Source organism: Schistocerca gregaria, chromosome 1 (genome assembly GCF_023897955.1).
Source record: "Schistocerca gregaria isolate iqSchGreg1 chromosome 1, iqSchGreg1.2, whole genome shotgun sequence".
NCBI classification, from domain to species: domain Eukaryota; kingdom Metazoa; phylum Arthropoda; class Insecta; order Orthoptera; family Acrididae; genus Schistocerca; species Schistocerca gregaria.
In genome coordinates, this window is record NC_064920.1 from 852,326,669 (window position 1) to 852,353,531 (window position 26,863).

Genomic DNA, 26,863 nt, shown 5'->3' on the forward strand with positions numbered 1-26,863 from the left:
ACTTTATTAGATACCTTTCATGGTTACTTCTCAAGCGCAGTACAACCTTCACTGGGTTCCCAGTGCAGAGCTAAACGTATCATCGCTTATTTGCAGGTTTGGAAATTTTGCCTTGTAAACTGACACTAGTGAACACTTTGATATTTTACACCTCTTTATGTCTAGCTGAATCTCGATCAGACACACAAGCTTTGTTTGGTTAACTGTGATTTCAAATTTGGATCACAAACAACAACCCGTCGTGTCATTTTATGAGTGTGATAAGACCACAGACGTGCCACTTATGGTAATGAAGTTTAATTTATAAGCATTAGGTACTGTCTCATCTCTAATAATGTTTTCTAATATTTGTTGTATCGCGGTATTAGTTTGCATCTGGACTGACTGCCATAATGAGCAGTGGTCTCTAGTAGTGTCTTGTGGTAACCATTGGGTATAGTCAAACAACTGTACTCCACAGTTTTTTCCACATGTAGAGGACCTGCGACACAGCTACCTTATGTTGGTTGCATTCAGCAGTGGCCCAATTTTGCTGTTGCCAGTTGTACATGACGACCAAGTATTCCTAGCTGATCGAATAGCCATCGAAATCTTCGCTGTTCGTAAGCTGATGAATTTAGTATCAAAAGCGATAATTAGCTATTCTATCTCTCTGTTGAATCAATTTATATAAATCCTAATTTTGCTAAACAACAAACCATCTAAAAATAGATACCAATAGTCAGAATCAGAGAATAGTTTACATTTTCCATGTTATACTTTATGTATAAGGTGTCGCCTTTAAAACTAGTTCAAAGGAACTTATGTAACTTTCACTCTCTAACCCATATTTACTGGTGTGTAAGCACACTTGATTCAAATTTTCGTTGCCCGCATCTCGTGGTCGTGCGGTAGCGTTCTCGCTTCCCACGCCCGGGTTCCCGGGTTCGATTCCCGGCGGGGTCAGGGATTTTCGCTGCCTCGTGATGGCTGGGAGTTGTGTGATGTCCTTAGGTTAGTTAGGTTTAAGTAGTTCTAAGTTCTAGGAGACTGATGACCATCGATGTTAAGTCCCATAGTGCTCAGAGCCATTTTTCAAATTTTCGTTAAAAGCTGGAAGAACAATTTCTGAGCCAATGCTAAAAGAAACTGTAAATGTCTTAGAATACTTCCAAAGGAAAAAAATACATATTTCACGATATGTTCCATACAGTTCCGAAGCTTTAATACATCTATAACTAATGATCTTATTCTTTTGTAGCTTTCGAAATGGTACAAATTATACTTCAAGTGTTCATCAATGTCTCCCGTCATCTCAAGGATAACTCGGATGAAACAATCTTCATCATATGAGCAAAGTAATACATCAATATATGCAAAATACAGCAGAGCTACAGAACAAAGGTAAGAATACATACACCAATCTCAACGTTTCGCCTAAATAATTTCGTGCATTTCTTACTGAGGACATGGTACGCAAGATTTCGAAAACAAAATCAGCAACACTGCAACTTACGGAATGACATACGAACACTCGCTCTCTTTCAAATCAACTGAAAAATGAGTAAAGAAAGGATAACGGTTAACAGTATGAAATGTTAACACAGGTAGCGCTAAATAATGCACGTTAGCCAGTCTACTAACTATCTCTCTTGTAGCTTTAATTCTATGTGAAAATCTGAATACTCCCAAAATTTACAATGTATTCTTACCCTAACACATACCCACATCGATCTGTAGTAAGACGAATGATGACAGACAAACAACTGTCCACATAAAGTACATGTAGTTACATACGTGTGCAAGGGCTCTATCTTAGAACCCCACAAACTAGAAACACTTATAACTCTCAATTTACTGGACAAATATAAAACAATAGCGCTTTTTAGTTCAGTATCTACCAAATCTGCACGTGAAATACTGCGTTCTGGGAAGGATATTACAAACTATACTATATTGTCTCATTATGTCTTCAAATATTACCTGCTCACGTCGTTCCAGTTCCTTCTGGTGTTCACTCCTAAGAGCTGCGAGCTTTTCTTCGCATTCTGCTTCCATTTCTTGACGTAGTGCGGCCTCAGATGATCCACCGTCTGTAAAAGTACATGTGAGTCATTTTCGATGACCGAGCAGTACACGCATTTTTAGACATTCAGAAATGAAATGTGGTCTACAATATTGTGTATAATAGTAGTTAGATAAGTATCTAATGTAATATAGGCCAGGAGGAACGACGTGGCTTACGCTTTTTTGCGTGAGAGCGAGGACTTTGTCTTACCAGACGACAAAGGAAATGTCACTGTGATTCTGAACACTGACTACTTCCATCTGAAGGTGCTAACTTTATTAGATGACGCGTACCGGAAGCTCAGTCGCGATCCGACACAGTCCATACTGAGGAAGACAGGAAAGTTATGAAAGGACTGTAGTTTAGCAGACGAATTAATGCCTCGTGTCGACAGACTTCCCAGGCTCATGGATTGCCGAAATACATATAAGGGAAATGTCCCTCTTAGGCCCTTTGTTAGTGCAATCAGTTCGCCCACCTACAGACTGGCAAAACATTTTGTAGGAGTAGAATTAAAATTTCACTCTGCAGTGGAGTGTGCGCTGATATGAAACTTCTTGGCAGATTAAAACTGAGTACCGGACCGAGACTCGAAATCGGAACCTTTGCCTTTCGCGGGCAAGTTCTCTACCACCTGAGCTACCCAAGCACGACTCATGCCCCGTCCTCACAGTTTTAATTCCGCAAGTACCTCGTCTCCTACCTTCCAAACTTCACAGAAGCTCTGCTGCGAACCTTGCAGAGCTAGCACTACTGGAAGAAAAGATATTGCGGAAACATGGATTTGCCACAGCCTGGGGGATGTTTCCAGAGTGACATTTTCACTCTGCAGCGGACTGTGCGCTGATATGAAACTTCCTGGCAGATTAAAATTGTGTGCCAGACTGGACCACCTGATATATACAATTCAGTTGGTGTGTTGGCATCACTATCTGTGATGCAAACTAGGCGTCCCAGCACGCAACGTTTCCCTCATACCACTTGTCCCCACCCCACTGCCCGTGTGCTAGGGTCAGTTTGAAGAAAAAAGTCAGGGAATCTTCTCTTCCTTCCCACTTCTGTCATGAAATTTCAATTGTGTAATATGTATAGTGCGTAAAATCAGAGTGCATTCAACTCTTTTTCCCCAAACAGTTCTGCATTTCCTCATTGTCGTAGGTCTACATATTTACAATAATCTTACAAAATAATGTACAAACAATTTAAAAGATGACAAAATTAAATCTAAAAGGTTACGACTTGAAATCAAAAAAAGAAAAAAACAAATGTAAAATGAAAACACAAATGTGTGTGTGTGTGTGTGTGTGTTTGTGCTTGTAAAATATATAATATAAATAAATAAATAAATAAATAAAAATATAAATATATATTGATCTAAGAAACACTTATTAAACAACCCAATATGACAACTGGCACTGAAGCACGCACATAATGGGCATACATAAAGCAATATAAAGTTATTTCTCTTATTTCTGACAAATACGTCTTTGGAATACCAGTTCATTATATATAACTGATTTTGATGATGCTCAGCAACAGTCATACATATTTTTTTTAAAGAAACACACAGTCATTTAACTATTTTATTGCTTATTTAAGCACAGACCAGGTTTCGGCCTTTATGCCATTTTCAAGTATTTAGTTTTATGTCTTGAACATACAGTGTGGTCAGAAAATGTCTGAAACGCTTATAGGGATGTTGCAGGGCAGGTTGTACTGAGATATGAATGTTGCAAAAAAAAAAAAAATCGGTACATTGTGCCGTTTCCGAGTTATTTAGCATTGAAGTTAGCCAATCAGATTATCGCGCGCGTATATTCAAGTTTCAGCTAACGAGACAGAGCACTCGTTGGGCAACACCGCCCCTGGCAGGCCGCTTGAATGTGAGCGGGCGAGACCCTGATTGGCTAAATTCTAAGCTAAATAACTCGGAAACGGAGCAACGTATCGAATTTTTTTTCTTAACATTTATGTCTCAGTACAACCTGCCCTGTAACATCCCTACAAGCATTTCACATACTTTCTCACCACCCTGTATATTGCAGGACACTTAACAAGTTGCTAAGCTCGCAGTGAGTCATAAATTTAAAAAAAAAAATATTAGCTCCGTACGAAATGCCAGACATAAAATCATCATCTTGTAACAGGTCGGTAAATAATCTTGGAACCACGTCATATTTAGCACAATCAGGCTTACACTGATAAGTAAATATGAGCACAAGTCCTTAAAACGTCTTAAAACGTTTGCCTATCATAGCAGAGTATTGTCAAATGATCTTCACAGAACGCAAAGACATTCTGGTCGTATGAAAGGCTGTTAGTGGCAACAAAGTTAATGTCCAGTCCCTAGCGAATTTGACAGGAACTGAAACTGAGGGTACCAAAGCAAAAACTGAAATGCTTAACTCCGTTTCCAAATGTTCCTTTACAAAGGAAAACCCAGAAGAATTCCCCCAATTTAATTCTCATCCCCTGAAAAGATGACTGAAATCAGTATTAGTGTCAGTGGTGTTGAGATCCTTAAAACTGAATTAAACTACAGGACTCCATGCAATCCCTATCAGATTCTATACTGAATTTGTGGCTGAGTTGGCCCGTCTTCTGGCTACAATTGATCGTAGATCCCTCAAACAAAAACCCATGCCCAGCTCTTGCAAAAAAAAGCACAGATCACACATTTCTACCGAGCGAGATGGCGCAATGGTTAGCACACTGGACTCGCATTCGGAAGGACGACGGTTCAATCCCGCGTCCGACCATCCTCATTTAGGTTTCCCGTGATTTCCCTAAATCGCTCCAGGCAAATGCCGGGATGGTTCCTTCGAAAGGGCACGGCCGACTTCCTTCCTTAATCCGATGGTATCGATCACCTCGCTGTTTGGTCTCCTCCCCTCCCCCAAACAACCTAACCCACACATGTCTACAAGAAAGGTAGTAGAAGAGACCCACAAAACTACCGTCAAACGTCCTTGATATCGATTTGTTGTACAATCTTAGAACATATTCTGAGCTCAAACATAATGAGGTATCTTGAACAAAATACCTCTTCAATGCCAACCAGCATGGATTCCAAAAACATCGGTCATGTAAAACCCAACTCGCACTCATCTCACATGACATAATGAAAGCTTAGGAACAAAGCAGTCCGGTAGATGCAGTATTTCTTGATTTCCGAAAAGCATTAGATCAGTACCACACTTCCTCTTACTGTCAAAAGTTCGATAGTATCAAGTGAAATTTGTGCTAGATTGAGGACTTTTTGGTAGGGAGGACGCAAAATGTTACCTTGGGTGGCGAGTCGTCGTCAGATGTAGAAGTAACACCGGGTGTGTCCCAGGGAAGTGTGATGGGACCCTTACTGTTGACTTTGTATATTAATGACTTGCAGATAATATTAATAGTAAGTCTTTCTGCAGATGATGCAGTTATCTACAATTAAGTACTGATTGAAAGAAGTTGCATAAATATTCAGTCAGATGTTCATAAGATCTCAAAGCGGTTAAATGTTCAGAAATGAAAAATTTTGCACTTCACAAAACGAAAAAAAAGTAATACCATATGACTATAATATCAGTGAGTCACTGTTGGAATCGCCCAACTCATACACATCCCTGGATGTAACGCTTTGTATGGACATGAAATAGAATGATCATATAGGTACGGTCATGGGTAAAGGAAGTGGTAAACTTCAGTTTGTTGGTACAATAACGGGCAAGTACAATTAGCTCTACAAAAGAGACTGCTTATAAATCACTCGCGTGACGGTATCTCGAATATTGCTCATGTTTATGGGACCTATACCAAATAGGACTAACAGGAGATATTGAACATATACAGAGAAGTGCTGCATGAATGGTCACAGGTTTGTGTAACGCGAGGGAGAGTGTCACAGAGGTACTGAAGTGTCTTGAAGAGAGGCGTAAACTATTCCGAGAAAGCCTATTTACAAACATTACGAAACAAAAACAATAATTAACAAAGTTTCAAGAGCTGGCTTTAAATGATGACTCTAGCAATATACTACAATCCCCCACTTATCACTCACATAGGGATCCACTGCATGCACAGAGGCATTCAAACAGTCATTCTTCCCGCCCTCCTTACGTGAATGGAACGGAAAGAAATCCTGGTGAATAGTACAATGGCACATACCCTCTGTAATGTACGCCACGGCGGTTTGCAGAGTGTAACTGTTGCTGTAAATGTAGATACTGGAAGCCTTCAGTCACATTACTTCATCGTCAGCCAGAAATTCCCAAATCAGATACTGGACTGTAAGCCACACCCACGATCAGATATAGACTCAGATCACAATTTGGTAATGATGAAGAGTGTGCTGAAATTTAAGAGACTAGTCAGGAAGAATAAATGCGCAAAGAAGTGGGATACGGAAGCACTAAGGAACGAACACATATGCTTTAAGTTCTCTGAGCCTTTAGATAATGCGATAACGAATAGCTCAGTAGGCTGTTCAGTCGAAGAGAAATGAGTATCCGAAAACAGAGGAATCACGGAGGGTGGAAAGAGAAGCGTACATGCAAAGAAGGTAACTGCGAAGAAACCATGTGTAACAGAAGAAATAATTCGTTTGATCCACAAAAGGAGGAATAACAAAACTGTTCAGCGAAATTCCGCCGTACAGAAATACAAGTCACTTAGGAATGAAATAAATAGGAAGTGCAGAGCACCTAAGGCGAAATGGCTACATGGAAACTGTGAGGAAATCGAAAAAGGGATGACTGTTGGAAGGACTGACTCAGCATACAGAAAAACCAAAACAACATTCGATGAAATTAAAAGCCAGTATAGTAACATTAAGAGTGCAATGGGAAATACACTGTTAAAAGCAGAGGAGAGAGAGAAAAGGTGGAAAGAGTACATTGAAAGCCTTTATGATCTGATGGCACGACGTGACAGAAAAAGAAACAGCTGTCGATAGGGAAGAGATGGGAGATCCAGTATTAGAATTGGAATTTAGAAGATCTTCGGAAGACTCAAAATCAAATAAAACAGAAGGGATAAATATTTTTCCATCAGAATTTTTGAAACCATTGGGGGAAGTGGCAACAAAACGAGTCTCACGTTAATGTGCAGAAAGTATGAGACTGGCGATATACCATCAGATTTTCATAAAAACATCATCCAACAGTTCCTAAGATTGCAAGAGTCAACAAATGTGAGAATTATCGCACCCTCTGCTTAACAATTCATGCATCTACATTATTGAAAAGTATTATAAATAGAAAAGCGGAAAAATTGAGGATCTATTAGATGACGATCAGATTGGCTTTAAGAAAGGTAGAGGCACCAGAGGGGTCATTTCTGACATTGTGGTTGATGATGGAACCAGGACTGAGGAAAAATCAAGATGCGTTCAAAGGATACGTCGAAATGCAGGAAGTGGTCAACAATGAAAATGAGAAAAATAGGGGTAAGCTATAGGGAGACAAAGGTAATACACATTATTTACAGGAACCAAGACGGAACAATATGAATGGAAGACCAAGAACGAAGTGCACGAATTAAAAAGGATATGAGACAGGAATGTATCTTTCTCCCCTACCGTTCAATATATACGTCGAAGAAACAATGATGGAAATAAAAAAAGGTTCAAGAGTGGGATTAAAATTCAAGGTGAAAGGACGTCAGTGTTCAGATTCGCTGATAACATTTCTATCCTCAGGGAAAGTCAAGAAGATATACAGGATCTGTTGAATCGAATGAACAATCTAATGAGTACAGAATATGGATTGAGAGTAAATCGCAAAAGACGAAAGTAATGAGAAGTAGCAGAATGAGTAAAGCGAGAAACCTAATATCATAACTGGTGATCATGAAGTAGATGAAATTAAGGAACTCTGCTACATAGGCAAAAAAATAACCCATGACGGAAGAAGCAAGGTAGACTTGCACGACAAAAGGGCATTCCTACCCAAGAGAAGTCTACTAGTATCAAACACAGGTCTTAATCTGGGGAAGAAATTTCTGTGACTACGTTTGGAGCACAGTACTGTATGGCAGCGAGACATGGAATGCGGCAAAAACGAGCTGAAGAGAGTAGAAGCGTTTGAGATATGGTTCTAGAGAAGAATTTTGAAAAGCTATAGAAGAAAGTTGAAAATAATAAGGTAAAGAATAAGGAGGTTCTCCACAGAATCGGCGAAGAAAGGAATACATGGAAAACACTGACAACAAAAAGAAGGAACAGGATAACAGCCCATCTGTCAAGGCAAATAATTCCATGGTAGTAATGGAATCTGTTATGGGTAACAACTGTAGAGGAAGACAGAGATTGGGATACATCCAACAAATAATTAGGAGAGTAGGTTGCAGGTGCTACTCTCAGATGAAAAAGTTGGTACAGGAGGAAGTAATCAGATTGTGTGGTAGTAGCTGTAGGACTTTAATGCTCATGGATTTTGATGTAACAAAAAATTATGCTGAAATCAAACAATAGAAATTCTTGGTTGGAATATCAACAATATAAGGAGATAGATTGTTACTCGCCATAAAGATGACACACTGAGTTTCAGGTAGGCACAACGAAAGGACTGTTACACATTTAGCTTTTGGTACACGCCTTCTTCAGAAGCAAGCACATGACTGCCATCTCTGGCAGCTCGGACCAGAATGAAACTATCGTGTTCAATGGAAGCAACAATCTTGGGAGGGTGGGGAAGGGAAAGGGATAGCAGGATACTGGGTACTGATGGGGAAAGAGAAGAGTGTGGTCTGGCGGAGCGTGCATGGACTAGAAAGAGCCATGACAAGATTGCCGCCAGGCATTAGGAGGGAGAAAGTGGGGCAGGCAAGTGGGAGAGTGGAAGGGATTAGGAATGGGAAAGGAAAGGAGGAAGGAAGAGGAAAGACGGGTGGGTGAATTGGCAGGGGGTGGCACACAAAGATGGTGACGGAACGTGAGGAGCACGTGGTAGGACATAGAAAACTGTGGGGTAGAGGATGTGGGGCAGTATGTTGAATTTGGTCGAGGCCAGGGTAATTTTGGGAGCAGCCTTTTCGTGTTGCCTGTCTGCAACCCAACATGTAATCTTTACTGTAAGTAGAAATCTATATTTTTCCTTGTGCAAGATTATGATAAGGATTTTTAACCTGCGACTGTCTAACATTTAACTACGATCTCCTGTGTGCAGTAAAGATGACTACTGGGAAGAAGAGTAATGTTATTGTAAACAAAGATAATGTTTGTTAACAAAACGCTTTGCTAATGTGACATGTGGCAGTAGATACTCTCCAGTTTACGTTATACTTCGGTCACGGGAGACATGGAAGATGGAGGAGGGGGAGGGGGGGCGATGTTTTCATTTACTGTAAATACTAATGGACAATCAAAATATCCACGGGTGTACTGCCGCTCTATAGTGTCCAACGGCCACAATATTTCGGCGATCAAACATGTCGCCATCATCAGGTGAACTGACGGACTGAGCTCCTGTGAACGTGCCGGCACGGAGATCCGTACGCTATGGCTGCTCAGGGGGAACTGAGCAGCCACAGCGTACGGATCTCCGTGCTGGCACGTTCACAGGAGCTCAGTCCGTCAGTTCACCTGATGATGGCGACATGTTTGATCGCCGAAATATGGTGCCCGTTGGACACTATAAACCGGCAGTACACCCGTGGATATTTTGATTATCAAATACGCCGGGAGAAACTCAAGAATCACACTAATGGACAGTTACACATGTTTCTGTTCTTGTTGAAAACATGGCTTTGAAAGTTAGCATTGTGTGTTGACTGAAGTCTTTTTCTGGGCGGACATTTGGAAGAAGAGGTAAACGTAATCTTGGAGGCGGAGGAGATCAGTGTTCAACGTCCCGCCGACATCGAGATCATTTAGAGACGGATGGGGAAGGAAATAGGCTGTGCGCTTTCAAAGAAACCACCCTGGAATTTGTCTGAAGCAATTAAGGTAAATCATGAAAATCTAAATTAGGTTTGAACCGGCATCCTGTCCAGTGCGAGTCCAATATGCTAACGACTTTGTCCCCTAATTCTGTCGTAATCTTGCAGACACGTTTTAGATTATCTGGCGTGGTGGGTGAATGCGAATCATTGTTGAACGCTAAATAAACCTGGAAGGGTAATCTATAAGAGTACTTAACATTAGTATACATTTACATACAGTGGGAAATATGTAAAAATATGGGAAACATAAAATAAATGTAGAAAGTAAGAAAAATGTGGCTGATGAGTGAATAACAAAACGTGATGCTGATAACCACGTCGTAGCTGCTTTCCTTACATGTCCCCACCGCTCTGTAGAGGGTAAAACACATCAATAAGGGCTACAAAGATGTGCAAAAGTTGTACCTCAGCTGGTACGGTGGTATATTACACAGCAAAATAAAAGGATATCTGCACTGCAAAAACCCCAACGGCAAAAGATTCAAATCAATTCATGCAAAACAATAGTTTAGTATTCCATAACAAGCTAAGTTGTAAAGAACACACACAACTACAGTCATGTCCATGGCTTATATCTACGATACAAGATTGATTGATTTCGGTACACACATAGTTTAAGGAATTTGACATAAAGCTGACTGATTTTGGAGGAAAATTATCAAATTTGGCATACTTCAATACAAATGATTGATTCTGTGCTGTTTACGTGATAATTTTGACAAGAGGGACACAGAAATATTGTTGGTGTTTTGGATGTTCTGTATAGTTTACACTGCATTAGATACACACATCCACAGATTCTAGAGCCACTTCCTTGCACACAGCACCTAACTGTGCTTTCCTGATCACACCGCTATGCTGGTGGGTCAGGGGTGGCGTCGCTAATCCGCCAGAACCACAGCAATCAAGTCTTGTCCTCATCACAGAGATGGCACTATCCGTGTAACAGAAAATGAGCATCTGTCGGTGCCACCATGTTTAATGTTTAACAACTACCATAGTGCCTTATTTAAAAAAGAAACAAATACACTCCTGTGTACTCAGGCTGACATTAAAAAACTGAGGGGTTGTGACGGATGAGTTGTGTTGGCCTTTTACAACAGCTTCGTCTGGATAACTATCGCCTTCGACGACACAAGTATTACACATTACTGCCAAATAATTAAAGCTGGAGAAACGTTTTCTTAAACCATGGCATTCTCCTCCACAATTAAATCATATATATAGGGTTTGTTTTATGCAACCCGAACTACAACTGTATCAGAAAGTGAGGATTGGCCATGAGTTTCACGGTATTTTTGGACCAAGATAAAGTTTACTTCTGCCATACTAATCCAAGAGTCTCCAGTCTTTCTTTGTGTAATGTGGTCATTCAGGTTTTGGATGTCTCAGTAAGTTTATTCCATTTACAGTACTTACTCTTTCGTAAATGGTTCAGAGTTTATATACCGGAAAGTGATTAATTCCCTGAAAAGTGGGTGCACAGAGGAGGTCCTGTTTCGTTGTCAGCATACGAACCTAATCTCACCGCACTTGATTTCTTCTGTGGGACCATGTGAAAAGTCCTGTGTATGAGACGCCTGTCAAAACTGAAGAAGATTTAGTGGCAACAATTATCGGTCTGTGACACTGTTGAGGCCATACCGGGGATATTGGAAAGGGTACGACAGAACTTTGTGCGATGAGGCCATACCTACACTGACAGTGTGGGATGCCATTTTTTACAGCTATAATAAATGTTCCATCCTGTGAAACTTGTGCAGGTAAAAGGAAGTCATCATAACTGTTCTGTAAACTTACGATTTTAGGTGTCTCTGACAGCAAGTTACGTGCGCCATTCGTAGTCCATAGACAGGGATAATTATCTGAGATTATTGGAGAGTATTCAGCGGGAATTCCGTATATCATGATCATGGTTCGGAAACTGGGCCAGCAATTTGAGAGCTATGTGAAGATGAGGTGTAACCTGTATAGATTTTCACTTATAACTTTCGACCTATCGTTTCTGCACCAGGGTCTGTGGTGTCAAATTGATACATTTACTCTTCTCCATAGAAGGCTGACGGAGCACGATTGCCTGATGAAACAAAGCTGTTACAAGATCGTTCATAGGCCCTATATCAATTACACAGAAGTATTACCTTTAGTACTTTGTCAGAATCAGTATCCAAAGAAGAAACAGAGGACGTAATACAAATCTTCCCGAAACAGTCGACCCTAAGACTAGACGGTGGCCCCTGGGAATTGCATAAAATTTTCGGGCTAGTCATCAAAAACTTTTTCACGAAAATAGTGAGGGAGAAACAATGTTATGCACAAGAATACTCTGGAAAAGTCCGTGGAATAATTGTTCTCGTTCAAAAGTACAAAGAAGCCACAAAGAATAGCACATTTCAGGCCCATAATATTATTATGCACAGACTCGACAATAATATCTGATCTCATAACGGCGAGATTAAAACAAACCCTTCCAGACCTCCTCAGCCGGAAAAGACGTATATCGTACCCAAGAATAGCTTTGTATATGGAATTTGCTGCTTAAAAGAGACACTGCCTTCATCTCATGCCAGAATCAAGTGCAATCATTAGAGTTATTGAACATTTACTTAGAGAAAGCTATCGATGAGATCAGTCATCAGAATGTAACAACTGTTACATCATTTCATATTTCCACAAGCAACAATAGATTTGTTGCTACGAAGTCAGTACCAAATGAGTTGCAAAGTGCATATAAAAATGCATCTTACGGAAGTATTCCCAATCCAACATTCTGTCAGACAGAGTTGCACTTTATTAATGATACTGTTCAGCATCTGTTAAGAACCATTAATCCATAGGGGCAACAACTTCATATCAGCCGTACATATTGATGCATAACGGTACATCATCAATTCCCATGCTAATCATCAATGTCCGTTTGTGTACATCTACTTCCTTTTGCCTCTGGCAAACTACCTTTAGGATGATGCAAGTTTCAGTGGGCTCCTTGTATAATTCATTTTAAAAATCGATACGTCAATTTTTATTTTCACATATTAATACTACGATTACTCAGTAAACCAGATGCATTATCATTATAAATGTCCACATTGCTCTCCCTCTCTCTACGCTAAAATTGTGTCTTGCTTCGCATTTTTCACTCCAAACTGTCAGCGTTTTCCTTCTAGTCACAGCCTAAAACAATCACAGTTTCCGTGTAACACTTTTTCTGAAAACTGTCTTGAGCAGCTAGCTCCACAGCCCACACCCAATGGAAATATCTTAGACCTTGTAGCTATAAACAGGCCGTACCCTATCGACAATGTCATTGCAGAAACAGGCATTAGCAATCATGATGTCATTATAGAAACTATGGTTATTAAAGTTAATAGATCAGTCAAGAAGGCTAGGAGAGTGTTTTTACTGGGTACAGCAGATCAGCCGTTATTAGAATCTCTCTTTGACAGTCAACTGGCATCACTCATTTCCAGCAAGATGAATATGGCGGAATTACGGGCAAAGCTTAAGCAGACTGTAAATCGTGGTCAGGAGAGTTATGTGCCAAGTACATGGATAACGGATGGAAATGAAACACCATGGTTTAATAAGGAAATTCGGATGATGCTGAGGAAGCAGAGGCTGTTGCACTCTCGGTTCAAAAGGGAACATATAAATGACGACAAGCGAAGGTTAGTAGAGATTTGTGAATCTTGAGAAAAGATCAATGCGCGAAACATACAACAACTGCCACTGTCACACCTTAGCAAAAGATCTGGCAGAAAACTCAAGGAAATTCAGGCATTAGGTAAAATCCCTAAGAGGGTCTAAGGCTTCCATCCAGTCCCTTGTTCACCAGTCTGGACTGGCACTAAAGCCATTTTTTTTTTAATTTCACGTCCAAGGAATCGTTCACACGAGAAAATCGTACAAAAATACTGTCAACTGACCTTCAGACAGACTACTATTGGACGAGAAAGTAATAAGTATCCCTAGTTTAGACAAACTGCTGAAAGAACTGAAAGCAAATAAATCATCAGGTCCAGATGGAATACCAGTTCGATTTTACAGAGAGTACTCTACGGCACTGGCCCCTTACCCAGTTGCTTTTATCGTGAATCTCTCGCCCAGCACAAAGTCCCAAGCGACTGGAGAAAGGCGCAAATGACTCTGATATATAAGAAGGCTAAAAGAACAGACCTGCAAAATTACAGAGCAATATCCCTAGCTTATGTCTGCCGTGGAATCCTTGAAGACATTTCCAGTTCGAATACAATAAACTTTCTTGAGACTGAGAACCTTATCACGAATCAGCATGGTTTTAGAAAGCATCGGCCGTGCGAAATTCAGCTTGCCCTTTTTTCACATGGTGTACTGCGAACTATGAAAGAAGGGCAATAGGCGGATTGCATATTTTTAGATTTCCATAAAGCATTTGACACTGTGTCCCATTGCAGCCGCTCAACGAAGGTACGTGCATATGAAATAAGCTCACAGATATCCAAGTGTCTCGAAGACTTCTTAAGAAATAGAACCCAGTGTGTTGTCCTCGATGGCGAGTGTTCATTCGAGGCAGGGGTACCATCAGGAGTGCCCCAGGGAAGTGTGATACTACCGCTGTTGTTCTCTATATACATAAACGATTTGTCCGACAAGGTGGGCAGAAATCTGCAGTTTTTTGCTGATGATGACATCATGTACGGTAAGGTGTCGAAGATGAGTGAGTGTAGGAAGACAGAAGCCAACTTCGACAAATTTCCAGCTGTTGTGATGAATGGCAGCTGGCCCTAAGAGTGGAAAAATTTAAGTTAATGCGGATGAGTAGGAAGAACAAACCAGTAATGTTTGGGTACAGTATTACAAGTGTCCTGCTTGACACTGCCAAGTCGTTTAAATGTCTGTGATAACATTGTAAATCCATTTGAGACGAAGCAAGCATGTGAGAACTGTGGTAGGGAATGCGAATGGTCGACTTCTGTTTATTGGAAGAATTTTGGGAACGAGTGGCTCACCTGTAAAGGAGACAGCATATAGGACGCTGGTGCAACCTATTCTTGAGTACTGTTTCAGTGTTTGGGATCTGTACCAGATCAGATTTAAGGAGGACAGTGAAGGTATTCAGAGGTGGGCTTACCAGTAGCTTTGACCAACATTTAAGCTTTATGGAGATGCTTGGGGAACTCAAATGGGAATCCCTAGAGGGAAGGCGAAGTTCTTTACGACAAATACTGTTGAGAAAATGAGAGAACTGTCATCTGAAGTTGACTGCAGAACGATTCCATTGCCGAATACACATTGCGCTTAAGGACCATGAAGATAAGGTACGTGCATACGCCGGGAATGTGTCGTCGAAAATAGGCCGATTACTGAAGAAGAATAAAACCAAGGTTATCTTCCATCCACCAGCAAAGAACCGGGCCCTGGTTGGATCCGTTAAAGACGATTTACAACTGAAGAAAGCAGGCGTCTACAAAATTCCCTGTGAATGTGGCTCTGCATATATTGGCCAGACGACAAGAACTGTCCATGAACGATGTACAGAACATGAAAGATACACCCGTCTGCGGCAACCGTCAAAATCGGCAGTAGCAGAGCACTGTATTTCATTGGGACATTCAATGGAATACAATGGAACAAAAATTTTAGCTCCGGTTTCCGGATTTTGGGATTCCGTAATCAAGGAATCAGTGGAAATACGTCTTGCCGATAATCTTATAAATCGTGACAACGGCTTTCAACTGGATAAAACTTGGAATCCTGTTATTAAAATTATACATTCACAGCGGAATAGACAGCGTCATTCGATACTCAATGACTAGATGATCTTTTACTTTCACCACCGAGGGCAGCACGTACAACTCGGCTATGCCGCGCATGTCAACACGTGCGCGAGAATCGGTATAAATACCGCGACTGCATCTGGGCTCTTCAGTAGTTGTGTACTCACCTGATGATGGCCGGACGTCTCTGGGCCGAAATATCGTGGCAGAATGTCGACGGGATCCGGCTGCATACCCGGAAATTATTAGAACAACAAATACGCCGGGAAAATTTCAGAAGTCACAAGGTAAGGGAAATTATGGCCCTTACGGGGGTATATAGACTGTCATTTTTCCCTCGGTCTATTTGGGAGTGGAACAGAAAAGAAAATGTATAGTAGTGCTTCAGGGTACCCTGCACCACGCACCTTTCGGTGGCTTGCGAATTACGAGGGTAAACCGAAAAGTAAGGTCTCCTATTTTTTTATAAGTACATAGATCTGTTTATTTTTACAATGGTTTAAATCAGTTTACATCTTGAACATTTAGAAATTTCTCGACATAATCACCATTCCTGTCGATGCATTTTTGTAGACCCTGTAGCAGTTTTTGTATGCCCAGTCATACCAGCTCGCCGCCGTGCTGTTCAGAAAGTTATGAACATCTTCTTTCACCTCATCGTCAGAGCTGAATCGCTTTCTGGCCAAATGTTCTTTTAACTTCGGGAACAGGTGATAATCACTGGGCGCCAAGTCAGGACTATAGGGTGGGTGGGTGATTATGTTCCACTAAAACTGTTGCAGGAGAGCAACGGTTTGCTGAGTGATGTGTGGCCGAGTGTTGTAATGGAGAATGTGTACATCCTTCCTCAACATTCCTCTTCTCCGGTTGTGAATTGCCCGTCTGAATTTTTTCAGAGTCTCACAGTACCTGTCAGCGTTGATTGTGGTCGCAGTGGGCATAAAGTAGACGAGCAATACCCCTTTCTGATACCAAAAAACAGCTGGCATGACGTTACCGGCAGACTGTGTTTGTTTGAATTTCCACGGCTTTGGAGAAGAAGGATGCTGCCACTGGCGTGATTGTTTCTTGGTATCAGGTATAAAGTGGTATGCCCAGGTTTCGTCACCCGTGACAATTGAGTCCTGTGCGGCTGCAAGGCGGTGAAGAAATGCGCGGGAAGCATCAACTCATTGCCGCATGTGGTCCTCAGTCAGCACGCGTGGCACCCATCTTGCGCACACCTTCGGGTTTTCAATCTTTCCGTTAAAATTCTGTGAGCGGTGCTTCAGGAAACCTCAGCAACCAACGTGCAGAGATCATCCAGGGTGATCCGCCAATCTTACCCCATGCTTTGCTCAACCTTCAACACAATCTCCTCAGGAACTGACGGTCTCCCGCTCCTTTGTTTGTCGTGAATTTTGGTCCAACCAGCTGCAAACCCTCTACACCACTTATGAACATTTTTGACATCCATGCACGACTCACCATACACTTCCGTCAATTGGCGATGGATTTCAATCGGCGCAGTGCCCTTTGCGTTCAAAGACCGAATAACTGCGCGCAATTTTGCACTTGGCGGTAACATCCAACGAGATCTCCATTCTCAACGGCTGCAAGTCAAGACTGAGCGCCTCAGCGTGGCGTGCACATGTTTACACACAGCGCGTGAAGCACTCTTCATAACAGTGTGACCAACTGCCATACAAATAGAGTTCTGTACTTATATAAAAATAGGAGACCTTACTTTTGGGATTATCCTCGTATATATATATATATATATATATATATATATATATATATATATATATATATATATATATATATATATATGTAGATGTAGAATTAGGAAAGTTAGAAGTCATAGTTATTGGTTCAAATGGCTCTGAGCACTATGTGACTTAACTTCTGAGGTCATCAGTCCCCTAGAACTTAGAACTACTTAAACCTAACTAACCTAAGGACATCACGCACATCGATGCCTGGGGCAGGATTCGAACCTGCGACCATAGCGGTCGCGTCATTCTAGACTGTAGCGCCCAGAACCGCTCGGCGACTCTGACCGGCGCATAGTTATTCAAAATAAAGAAATACATTTTAAAAAGTAGGAACTTACCTCAAATTTTCTGTTAATTGCAGCAAACGACAACAGAAAATATGCGAAATAACGTCGCTAATATACAACGTTATTTACAGACTTCCTTACTACGGTATCTTGGTTTCCATTGCTGACAAAATCATCGATCTGGCAGTTGTCACATTCATCCCGTTTACATGGAACAGCCAAAACTGGTTTTTGTAAACCGATTTCCCAACACCGCTTCTGAGTGATAGTCACCCATTTACGTGGGGCTCCCAAAACCGTAATTCATAAACAGATTTCCCAATACCATTTCGGGTGGTCATGTAAACACTTCAAAATTGATTCCGCAAATCAAATTCCGCAATCGATTTTCGCTGTCATGTAAACACAATCGGTTTTGGAAAGTCATTGGGCTGTCAGATTTCGTCTTGTTTTAAGAAATTTTCGGATAATACGGACGGGGTGGCTTTTTATACTGTTAAGGATAAGTAGAAATATGAGACTCAAGCTGTTTACACCTCTAATTGAAGATAAATACCGATTGTCTGACAAAATCACAAACTGTGACATCTGTTTTCCAAGCGCCATATTTAACTGGGCTCGCAAATCCACTTCAAACCTTTAACCTGTAAACACGACAGCGAAAATCGGTTTAAGAAATTCGGTTTCCGTCTTTCGGAAGATATGTCGCATGTAAATGCAGTGACTGTATATGCCCGTTATGGTTGCGTTACTATAAATGAAACACATAAGCATGAACGTCCCTAGAATATGATTCCACTAAACATTGTTACTTCGGTGTGTCATTTCCACCATGGAACCTGCTTGGCACGCAGAGCAGAAGTTGGCAGCACTTCATCAGTCGACGTTCAGTTATTGGAGATTTTAATGAGAGATAGGGAAGGTATAATCAGAGTTTCAAATATAGAAACATCTACTTCAATTTACCACTCTTAATGCCTACATACACATATGATTTTGCCGTTGCGTACGTCTAGGGCAAAGTACCTATCGAATTATATACGTTTAATTGCCCTTCTTGCACAATTAGTATTAGGCCTAGAAGTCGGCACTATATTTATTTATTTATTTTGATCCAACGTCAACTGATTACGAGTCTTCTGCACTTCAGTTTTCGTGCTCACATACTAATATTACCGGTATGATTAAGACAATACATAAAAACACACTATGTGCTTGGGGCCATGTTGTGCACTTTGTCGATGTCTAAATAAGACCAGAGTAAATATTTACAAAATAGATCGTCGTTAAAAAGTACAACAACAGCAAGATCTTTGCTATCAAAGCGACGCATCAGGATCACTGCAACCAGCGACACTAACAATAGGAAAAGAACCAGGGAAATCCTGAGACACATATTACAAGGGTTACTACCAAGTACGACAAAAGATGAAACTGGCTTCAAATGGCACCCTTTGACGTGGGGCCTCATAAAGCCAAAAATAGGGTAAATATCGTTTCACAATTGTTTAGTTGTGAAATTTGTATTATTATAGTGACTTGTGATTTTTGCTGTATAATTAATGTCATTTGTATCTTCTGTTTGATTGTTTTATGTACCGTACTGTGTGTGAGGCATTGTAACTAAACGAGCCCATTAACATGCACTCTAAAAGGAATATTACTCTAAGGCGAAATCCTAGTGTGATGTATCCAGCTATTGATAAGGTAAGGACGCTTATATTTGGTGGGTTTGCCTTGTGAAGTAAAGGATTTCTGCCTGAACATTTCTACCATTGAAATTTTGACAGAGTTTTCTAATAATTAATAAATTAATTGTGAATAGTATTCATAGGTAAAACCAAGGCAAGATCTTCACACATTTCACTATTAGCCTATATTTTGTGTGTGACATTCTTTCGTTGTATGAATAAAGGCAGTTGATTAGGAAGTGATTTTTAGTACGGATATAATTAGTATTTGTGTTCTAAAACGTTATATTTGTCTTACAAAGCTAATACAAGTGTCATGGTGAAGAAAGCTCATAAAGGCCTGCCTGATTTGGTAAATCAGCTGAAAGCAAAATATTACAAATCAAAACGGCTCAATCCTAAAAATCTCGAAATAAATAGAAATACACTGATGACTATTTGGTCATTCAATCTAAGAAATGGGAAGAAGAAATGTCTGAATGGACTGAAAAAAATTCACTGAGATAAACCAACGTGTTACTACACAAATTTCCTCTGCAAAAACCATATAAGAATCGAAGACAATTGATGGCGATTCTGCTGAAAGATTCAGAGAAGAATTTCTGTAAGTGAAAGATAAAGTCCTGACACAAACCTAAAAATGGTAGAAATATACTACTTTCCATGTAAACAAAATTGAAAGTGATATGATATGTCTGTTCAGGGTAAGACTGAAAGAGATACTTAGCATAAAGATGAAAAGCAGCTTAGGAGGGGAAATCTTATGTTTTAAATAAGAATCATTAAATGGCTCTGAGCACTATGGGACTTAACTTCTAAGGTTCAAATGCCTCTGAGCACTATGTGACTTAACGTCTGAGGTCATCAGTCCCCCAGAACTTAGAACTACTTAAACCTAACTAACCTAAGGAGATCACACACATCCATGCCCGAGGCAAAATTCGAACCTGCGACCATAGTGGTCGCGCAGTTCCAGACCACAGCGCCTAGAACTGCTCGGCCATACCGGCCGGTCAAGAATGATTATGGAAATGAACTTACTACCTCGTGTGGCCCATGTTCTAATCACATGGGTGATATGCAGAGGGATTTTTCTGACTTATTAGCATCCAAATTAGAAAACAGCATTATGAAAAGCAGACAGTTTCAGTCATATTCCGCTGAAAAGTATGAACCGCCAATAAATAGTTTCAGAAATGTGTTTCTGCTATCTTCATCGGAGCACTATAAGACACAATTTCTTGTATCCCATATAACATGGAGGAGCTGCTTTATGGGCAAAAGAAATTTCCACCATGCGTGATAACTGTAAGGAGCAACTTAGAAAACAGGTTTATAATCCTGAATTCTCGAACCCGAAGAAATGAAGCTTGAGGAAAATACTTCGAGTGCTGTATTAATAAAACGAGATACTGTGATGAGCCCATATATCTGCATGAAGTTTGCAGAACTTCCAATTTCTTTGGGAGAAAAACTCGTATATCTAACGGACCACAACCTGGATTTATTCTTTTGTCCATTCCATGGACATTATCCAGGAAGACATTAAAAAGTTTGCAGTCCTTACTTTTGGGGTATGAATACTGACAACCATGGTCAAAACGGGAGAGGAACCATAATGGAAATAGTGACCGCAACAACAACGGTAATCACATTCGAAATAATAACAACAATAATTGTTCATGAAATGAACACAGCAGTGGAAATATTCCTTTCGATCAAGGGCAAAATAATAACTACAGTTATGATTACCAGAACACCAATGGCAGTGAAATAAATTAGTAATCATGTGAATCAACCTAATAACTGATAGAATGTTAACCAAAAGAGGAAGTATAATGTCAACATTAATGTAAACTAAAATCACGAACAGAACGGAGGACCACCACAAAAATCTGTGGTACAGCAAGCAAGCAGTGAATGTAAATCCAAATTCTTGACTATTACCCATGGTGCCGATTCCACTGCCTGGAGCAGCGCCAACTAATGACAGAAACGTACCTACATAATGTAAATGAGAAGCCCATGAAAGCTGCTGCGAGACCCTGGTCACAGCGAGAGCATTGTTGATGGGAGAAGCATAACACCGAAATGAAGCATTGGCATCTGTTCAGCCTTCCGTTGCTGGCAGGTGAATGAGGGGAAGACACAATTATTGAAAACGTTTTTGGGATGCAAACCTGGACCACGATCGGTGTAATGAGCCAGTCGTTTCTTAGATCAATCAGTCAGAATAGAGAAATTCCAACCTTGCCGGTTCAGAACTGTAATGTTACATGAATCCTAGGGGTGCAGTCACAGACTGTCAAATTTCAGGCTAGTGTGGAAGCAGTAACAGGAAAGGAAGATCTCAAGTGCATATTCATTATAGTGCCTAAGCTGTCTATTGTCTGTATGTGGGGATGGGATGTCCTGTATGAGAGAATGCCAATAATTAACTTCTCCATAGGAGTCCCGAAAGCTTGTAGAGAATGGGCACAGACATGTATTAAATGTCAATGTAGCAATGACAGCAGACATATGAACATGCCAGTAAGCAGCTTTTTGGATACAATAGCTCGATTTGTACATGTTCATATTGATGTGGCCAGTCCCCTGCCCTCTATCTAATGGCCAACATTATTTATTAATAATGGCAGACTGCTGCACCTGCTGGCAATATCTCGGCAGAGACCTTAGCTCCCGCCTTTGTTTCTATAGGGCATCACGCTGTGTCTGCATTCTCATGTCACAATGCTAGTTTGAGTCGAACCTTTTCACACAGCTGACTAAATTCTGTGGCAGTGTGCTTCATAGAATGATGAGCTATCACCCCATAAGCAATGGGATTCTTTTTTTATAGAAAATAGGCAGGTAGCTGATCAATTATACAATATTGAAGAGACTTGGCTCTCTCAGGAAACCCTTGCCTCAAAGACTGAGACATTCATAGGCACGAATCTAGCAAACGACCAGCTGACAATTGCAACATGCAACGACGATAGTGGTGACCATTAATTGCCATTTTTTGTAATCAGTAAACCTAAGAAGCCAAGAGCATTCATAAACATGTCAGGACTTCTTGTTTATTACGAAGTTAAAACAAGTACTTGGATAAATGGTTATTTGTTCAAAGAATGGTTTTTAATGAATTTATTCCAACTGTTAAAAGATACTTGAACTCAAAACACCTATTGCCCCATTCAGTTTTATTGCTAAACAACATCACAAGCCACCACCACTGTGTCTGGACTTCAATAAGTTTTGTTATGCTTCTACATTTCTTACATTTTTGCCCTGCTATAAAACTTCAGTAAGCAAACCAACTGGCCAGGTTGCTACTGATTGGTTAAAACAACAAAATTTGCTAGCAAAAACAGCCGTGGATCGTGATTTTTTTTTTCTTTTTTTGAAGCCATTGAAAGCTTCAGCATAACAGATACAATTTACACAGTTGTTCAAGCTCAGGAGGAAATGGAAAAACCACTCTACAAATATCATTGCAGAAATTTGTCATAGTACAGACAAAGAGCAAGAACATCCACAATCTAATCAGTCAGACACTGTGACTTTAATCACTGATTTGGAAAATCCCTATAATGATATTTAGCAAGCTGATGCAGAGGAATAGCTAACAGAATGTGGTGTTGCTGCTGTTACCAACGAAGAACGTGTAGATGATAATCTCATTGACATTTTCTTGCAACATGAGCAAGAGGAGACAGATAATGATGAAAAGAAAGAGGGGTGCAGCAAAGGGCCCATTTGGGGCTGCCATTAAATATTTTGAATAATAGTCAACTGCTACAGCTATGGACACACTGTGAGCAAAGACGTGCCAAGTAAAGTTTAAGAAACTTAAACAAAAAAGAACATGTTACACATTTTAAATAGATTTTCAGTGTTTACAATTTTCTGTTATCCTTTCTCTTTATTAGAAATGTAATTTTTTACTTAATTTTGATATATTTCATCATTTTGAGCTCTGTAAAAAAAATGCCTTGTTTCATTCTCGTCTTACTATCCAACCTTTTTAGCATTCCAACCACTGCACGGTCCAAAAAGTGGGAATAATCAAGGTTCTGCTATACCGGAAACTTTTACTTACCATGTATCAGCATTATTAAGAAGCTTAGATCTGTGATATAAAAGATCACAACTATCACAACTGCACCATTAGCGAAAGATCAAATCATTTCATTTTGTTATTATGAACATTTTTATTCTTCTATTTTCTAATCAAAATCACATGAATATTATGCTTAAACAATACAATTGTTTTGCTAATAACAATATTTTCACTTTTTCACAGTATTCCTGCCTTTAATTTTTCAGAATAGATATGTTTTGCTTAGATATTTCAGTTATATACTGTTCTTCTCTTGTAGTCCTTTATCTTGGACAGATTCAGTTAAATTTTTAGACATTTATATGAGGACATAAAAAATTATGGTTTTCATTTATAAGCACATTTTTCAATTATTCTAATATTTAAATATTTTAATTTTAGTTTTTGGTTCTACAAGCCATATAACTTCAAAAAAGTAAACTTTTGAGAAGTTGTAAAATATTTTCAAATACAGCTGTCCAATACATTATTAAAATAATTTTTGTCAAATTTGAGGTGATCCACCCCAGTGTTTCAAGCATGTCACTCCACAAAATTTTGTCAATTAAGGGTTAAGGTAGTGTCTCTTAGGTCCTTTACATTGTTAATAAGTGCTTTGCCTATCAACACATTCATGATGATTTTATATTGTGATAACGTCTACAAAAATTGTTGGATGAATTGATTAGTTGAGGGCTTAAATATTGAAAAATGATAATTTTGGTTTCATCTAGCTAGTTGACAGTCATGACAAGATGAAGACGTTAGATTAATCTGAAAGTTTCAAAGGCGATTTCCTACTGTAAATTGATATTTACTCTTACCTGCAATGATTTGATGAACAACAGTTACACAAATAAAAAATTAAATCTCTGAACAGAAGTGGCTGGAACTTTGTACAAAGAAATAACAGTACCTTTAAGTTTTTGGTTTTCAGATTTAAGGGCTTCAAGTTCATCTTGTAAGGCCTTTGTTGCATCATCAGCACTTTCATATGTCTTTAATTTGTCTTCCAGAATTTTGTTCTTTTCTATATAATCTTTTAGTTCATTTTCAAGTTTCTCTTTTTCTGACAGAAGTTGCTTAATTTGTTCTGTCAGAGATTCTATTTCCTTACTAAGGTCTGGTTTCTCACCAGCTTCTTTTGACACACTTTCCAATTTCTTCATCTGTTCTGCTTTTTCTTCAACTTCCTGACAACAGAAAATACTTGATAGAACATCATATCTTCAAACAAAAGACAGAAGAATCCAAACAGTTGTCTGCCTTCGCGAAATATTCATCAGGAAGACTACAGGCATTATGCATTTTACTTGGAGCACAGAGGCATGTGCTGACATAAGTAGTATTTCATAAGAAACCCTTTATCACAACAAGCATCTGGAGATAATTCTGTTCAAAATCACCTTCAAACTCTGTTGGCCTATTTAGCCTTAAAGGACAAAAGAGTGGTTGGTAGTGATTTTAAGATATATTTTTTCAAATATCTTTTCATATAAAAGTTTATTTCGATTGTTAATATTGTCACAGAGCTAAATTTCTACTCTAAACTTACCAGGTAGGGCAGCTAATTGCCCTAAAGTGGTCATTATAGCACCTTGACAAAAAATTAAAATGGGCTCTCAGACCATGACATTTTGTTCATTATTTGAAATTTTAATACTAATCCAGCTATAAAATCTACTAAAAATTTGAGTTCAGTATGGTGGTCAGAAAGCCAAAAATAGATTATTTGTGGAAATTAATCAGAGACATGAAGAGAAGTGATGTATACAATGCTCATGACATGAATGCAAAATACAAAAATGTTTATTCATAAGATTCTTACCTTCTTTGAAAGCAGTCGCCCCCCCCCCCCCTTTTTCACTCTCCAGAAGAACCACAGATTAAAATAAATTTAAAAAAAAAGTTAAATACCCAAGTAGCAAAAACATCTTGTAAGACAAAATACAGAGGGTATCTCTCACTCAGAAAATACTGTGATGTTGATGCTATAGCGCAACAAAAGCATTGTGCATGATATTGATAACAGTAATACCAATGTCAAAGCATATGTATTAGAAGTAAAATGTCTCAAAATCAGACATCAAGATAAAGACATTAAGGGATGCAGGAAGAAGGAGATTGGTTGAACCAGAGATAAAGAGATGCAGAGAGCATTAAATGTAAGTGATACTTTGGCAACAAACGTATCACTGTTACAAAACTCTATAACAAGCAAGTCATAAATGTTACTCAAATAATGATTGCTGTGAGGTTCATCAGATGCAGCCTTTGCTTATTTCTTGTCACCCATTACAAATAATTTCAACAACAGTTTGTATGTTGAGGGCCTCAGTGTGATATGTGTCTTGCAGAGACATTATAAATAAAAATTTGTATTTCTCTGATTATAATTTTGGTAATGTGAGGATGACTCTCACTACACCTGTTGAGGTAATGAAAAGTATAAAATCCTTATGTACATGAGTGGTTACTGTAAAATAACTAAAGAAATTCATTAAAGTCTGTTGTTTAAGTGTGTTCTAAATCTGTGAAGTTTAATTTTCATTTCTCCTCTCTTTCCAGGCACTTTATTTTTCTTGCATATGTGTGAAACCAGTCATTTACCACTAGAATACTTCCTGGTTAGCTAAAGTATGCTGATGTAAATCCTCTGTAGAAGAAAGGCGATAGAGAAACACCATCATACTTCAATGTTATTTCACTTTTCGAGTTCTCAAAAATTTTATAGATGATACAGAGGCAACTTCTTAACTATCTGACTTCAAAAAACATGTTTTCAAAGTCACAGTTTGTATTTCTGAAGCCTCCTGATACCAAGAAGGCTGTTTACACATATAGCAAGAAGGTACAGTATTACTGAGCTACTGCCATATTCTCCAAACTTTCAAACACTTTTAACTCTGTAAGTAAACTCTGTCGATAAATTACAATATTGTAAAGTAATAAGAAACACTAGAAAATGTCTCTATTCATGTCTCCTGATATTAAACAAAGGTGTCTGTACGAAAGAATCCTGTTATTAAACTATCAGTCATTATCCAACTCAGAGCTAATGAATACGTTTCTGTTTTAGAATCCTTATTTTTTTCTTGGATGTGTTAATGGCCTGCTATCAGTTAACATTACCAGATACCAAGTTTGTTTTATTTACAAATTATTCAAATATTTCAGTAAATGCTAAATGAAGTATAGTTGTAGAAATATTGGTTAATATAAGTTTTGTGAACATTAATAATGTTTCATAGCTAGTTCTTTGTCAGTAAACTTTGAAAGGACACACAGCTGCTGAAGCAATATAAATATTGT

At 39.3% G+C, this 26,863-nt stretch overlaps 1 protein-coding gene across 1 annotated transcript in view; it reads right to left on the minus strand.

The window, feature by feature from the left end:
* The window catches only part of LOC126278029 (putative leucine-rich repeat-containing protein DDB_G0290503), a 567,177-nt gene that overhangs the window by 77,241 nt on the left and 463,073 nt on the right, over window positions 1-26,863 (minus strand). Inside the window, exons 14-15 of the mRNA XM_049977802.1 lie at window positions 24,468-24,744; window positions 1,963-2,072 (exon numbers count right to left, since the gene is read on the minus strand). Coding sequence (XP_049833759.1) covers window positions 1,963-2,072; window positions 24,468-24,744 — 387 coding nt within the window. The remainder of the gene's footprint in view (window positions 1-1,962; window positions 2,073-24,467; window positions 24,745-26,863) is intronic.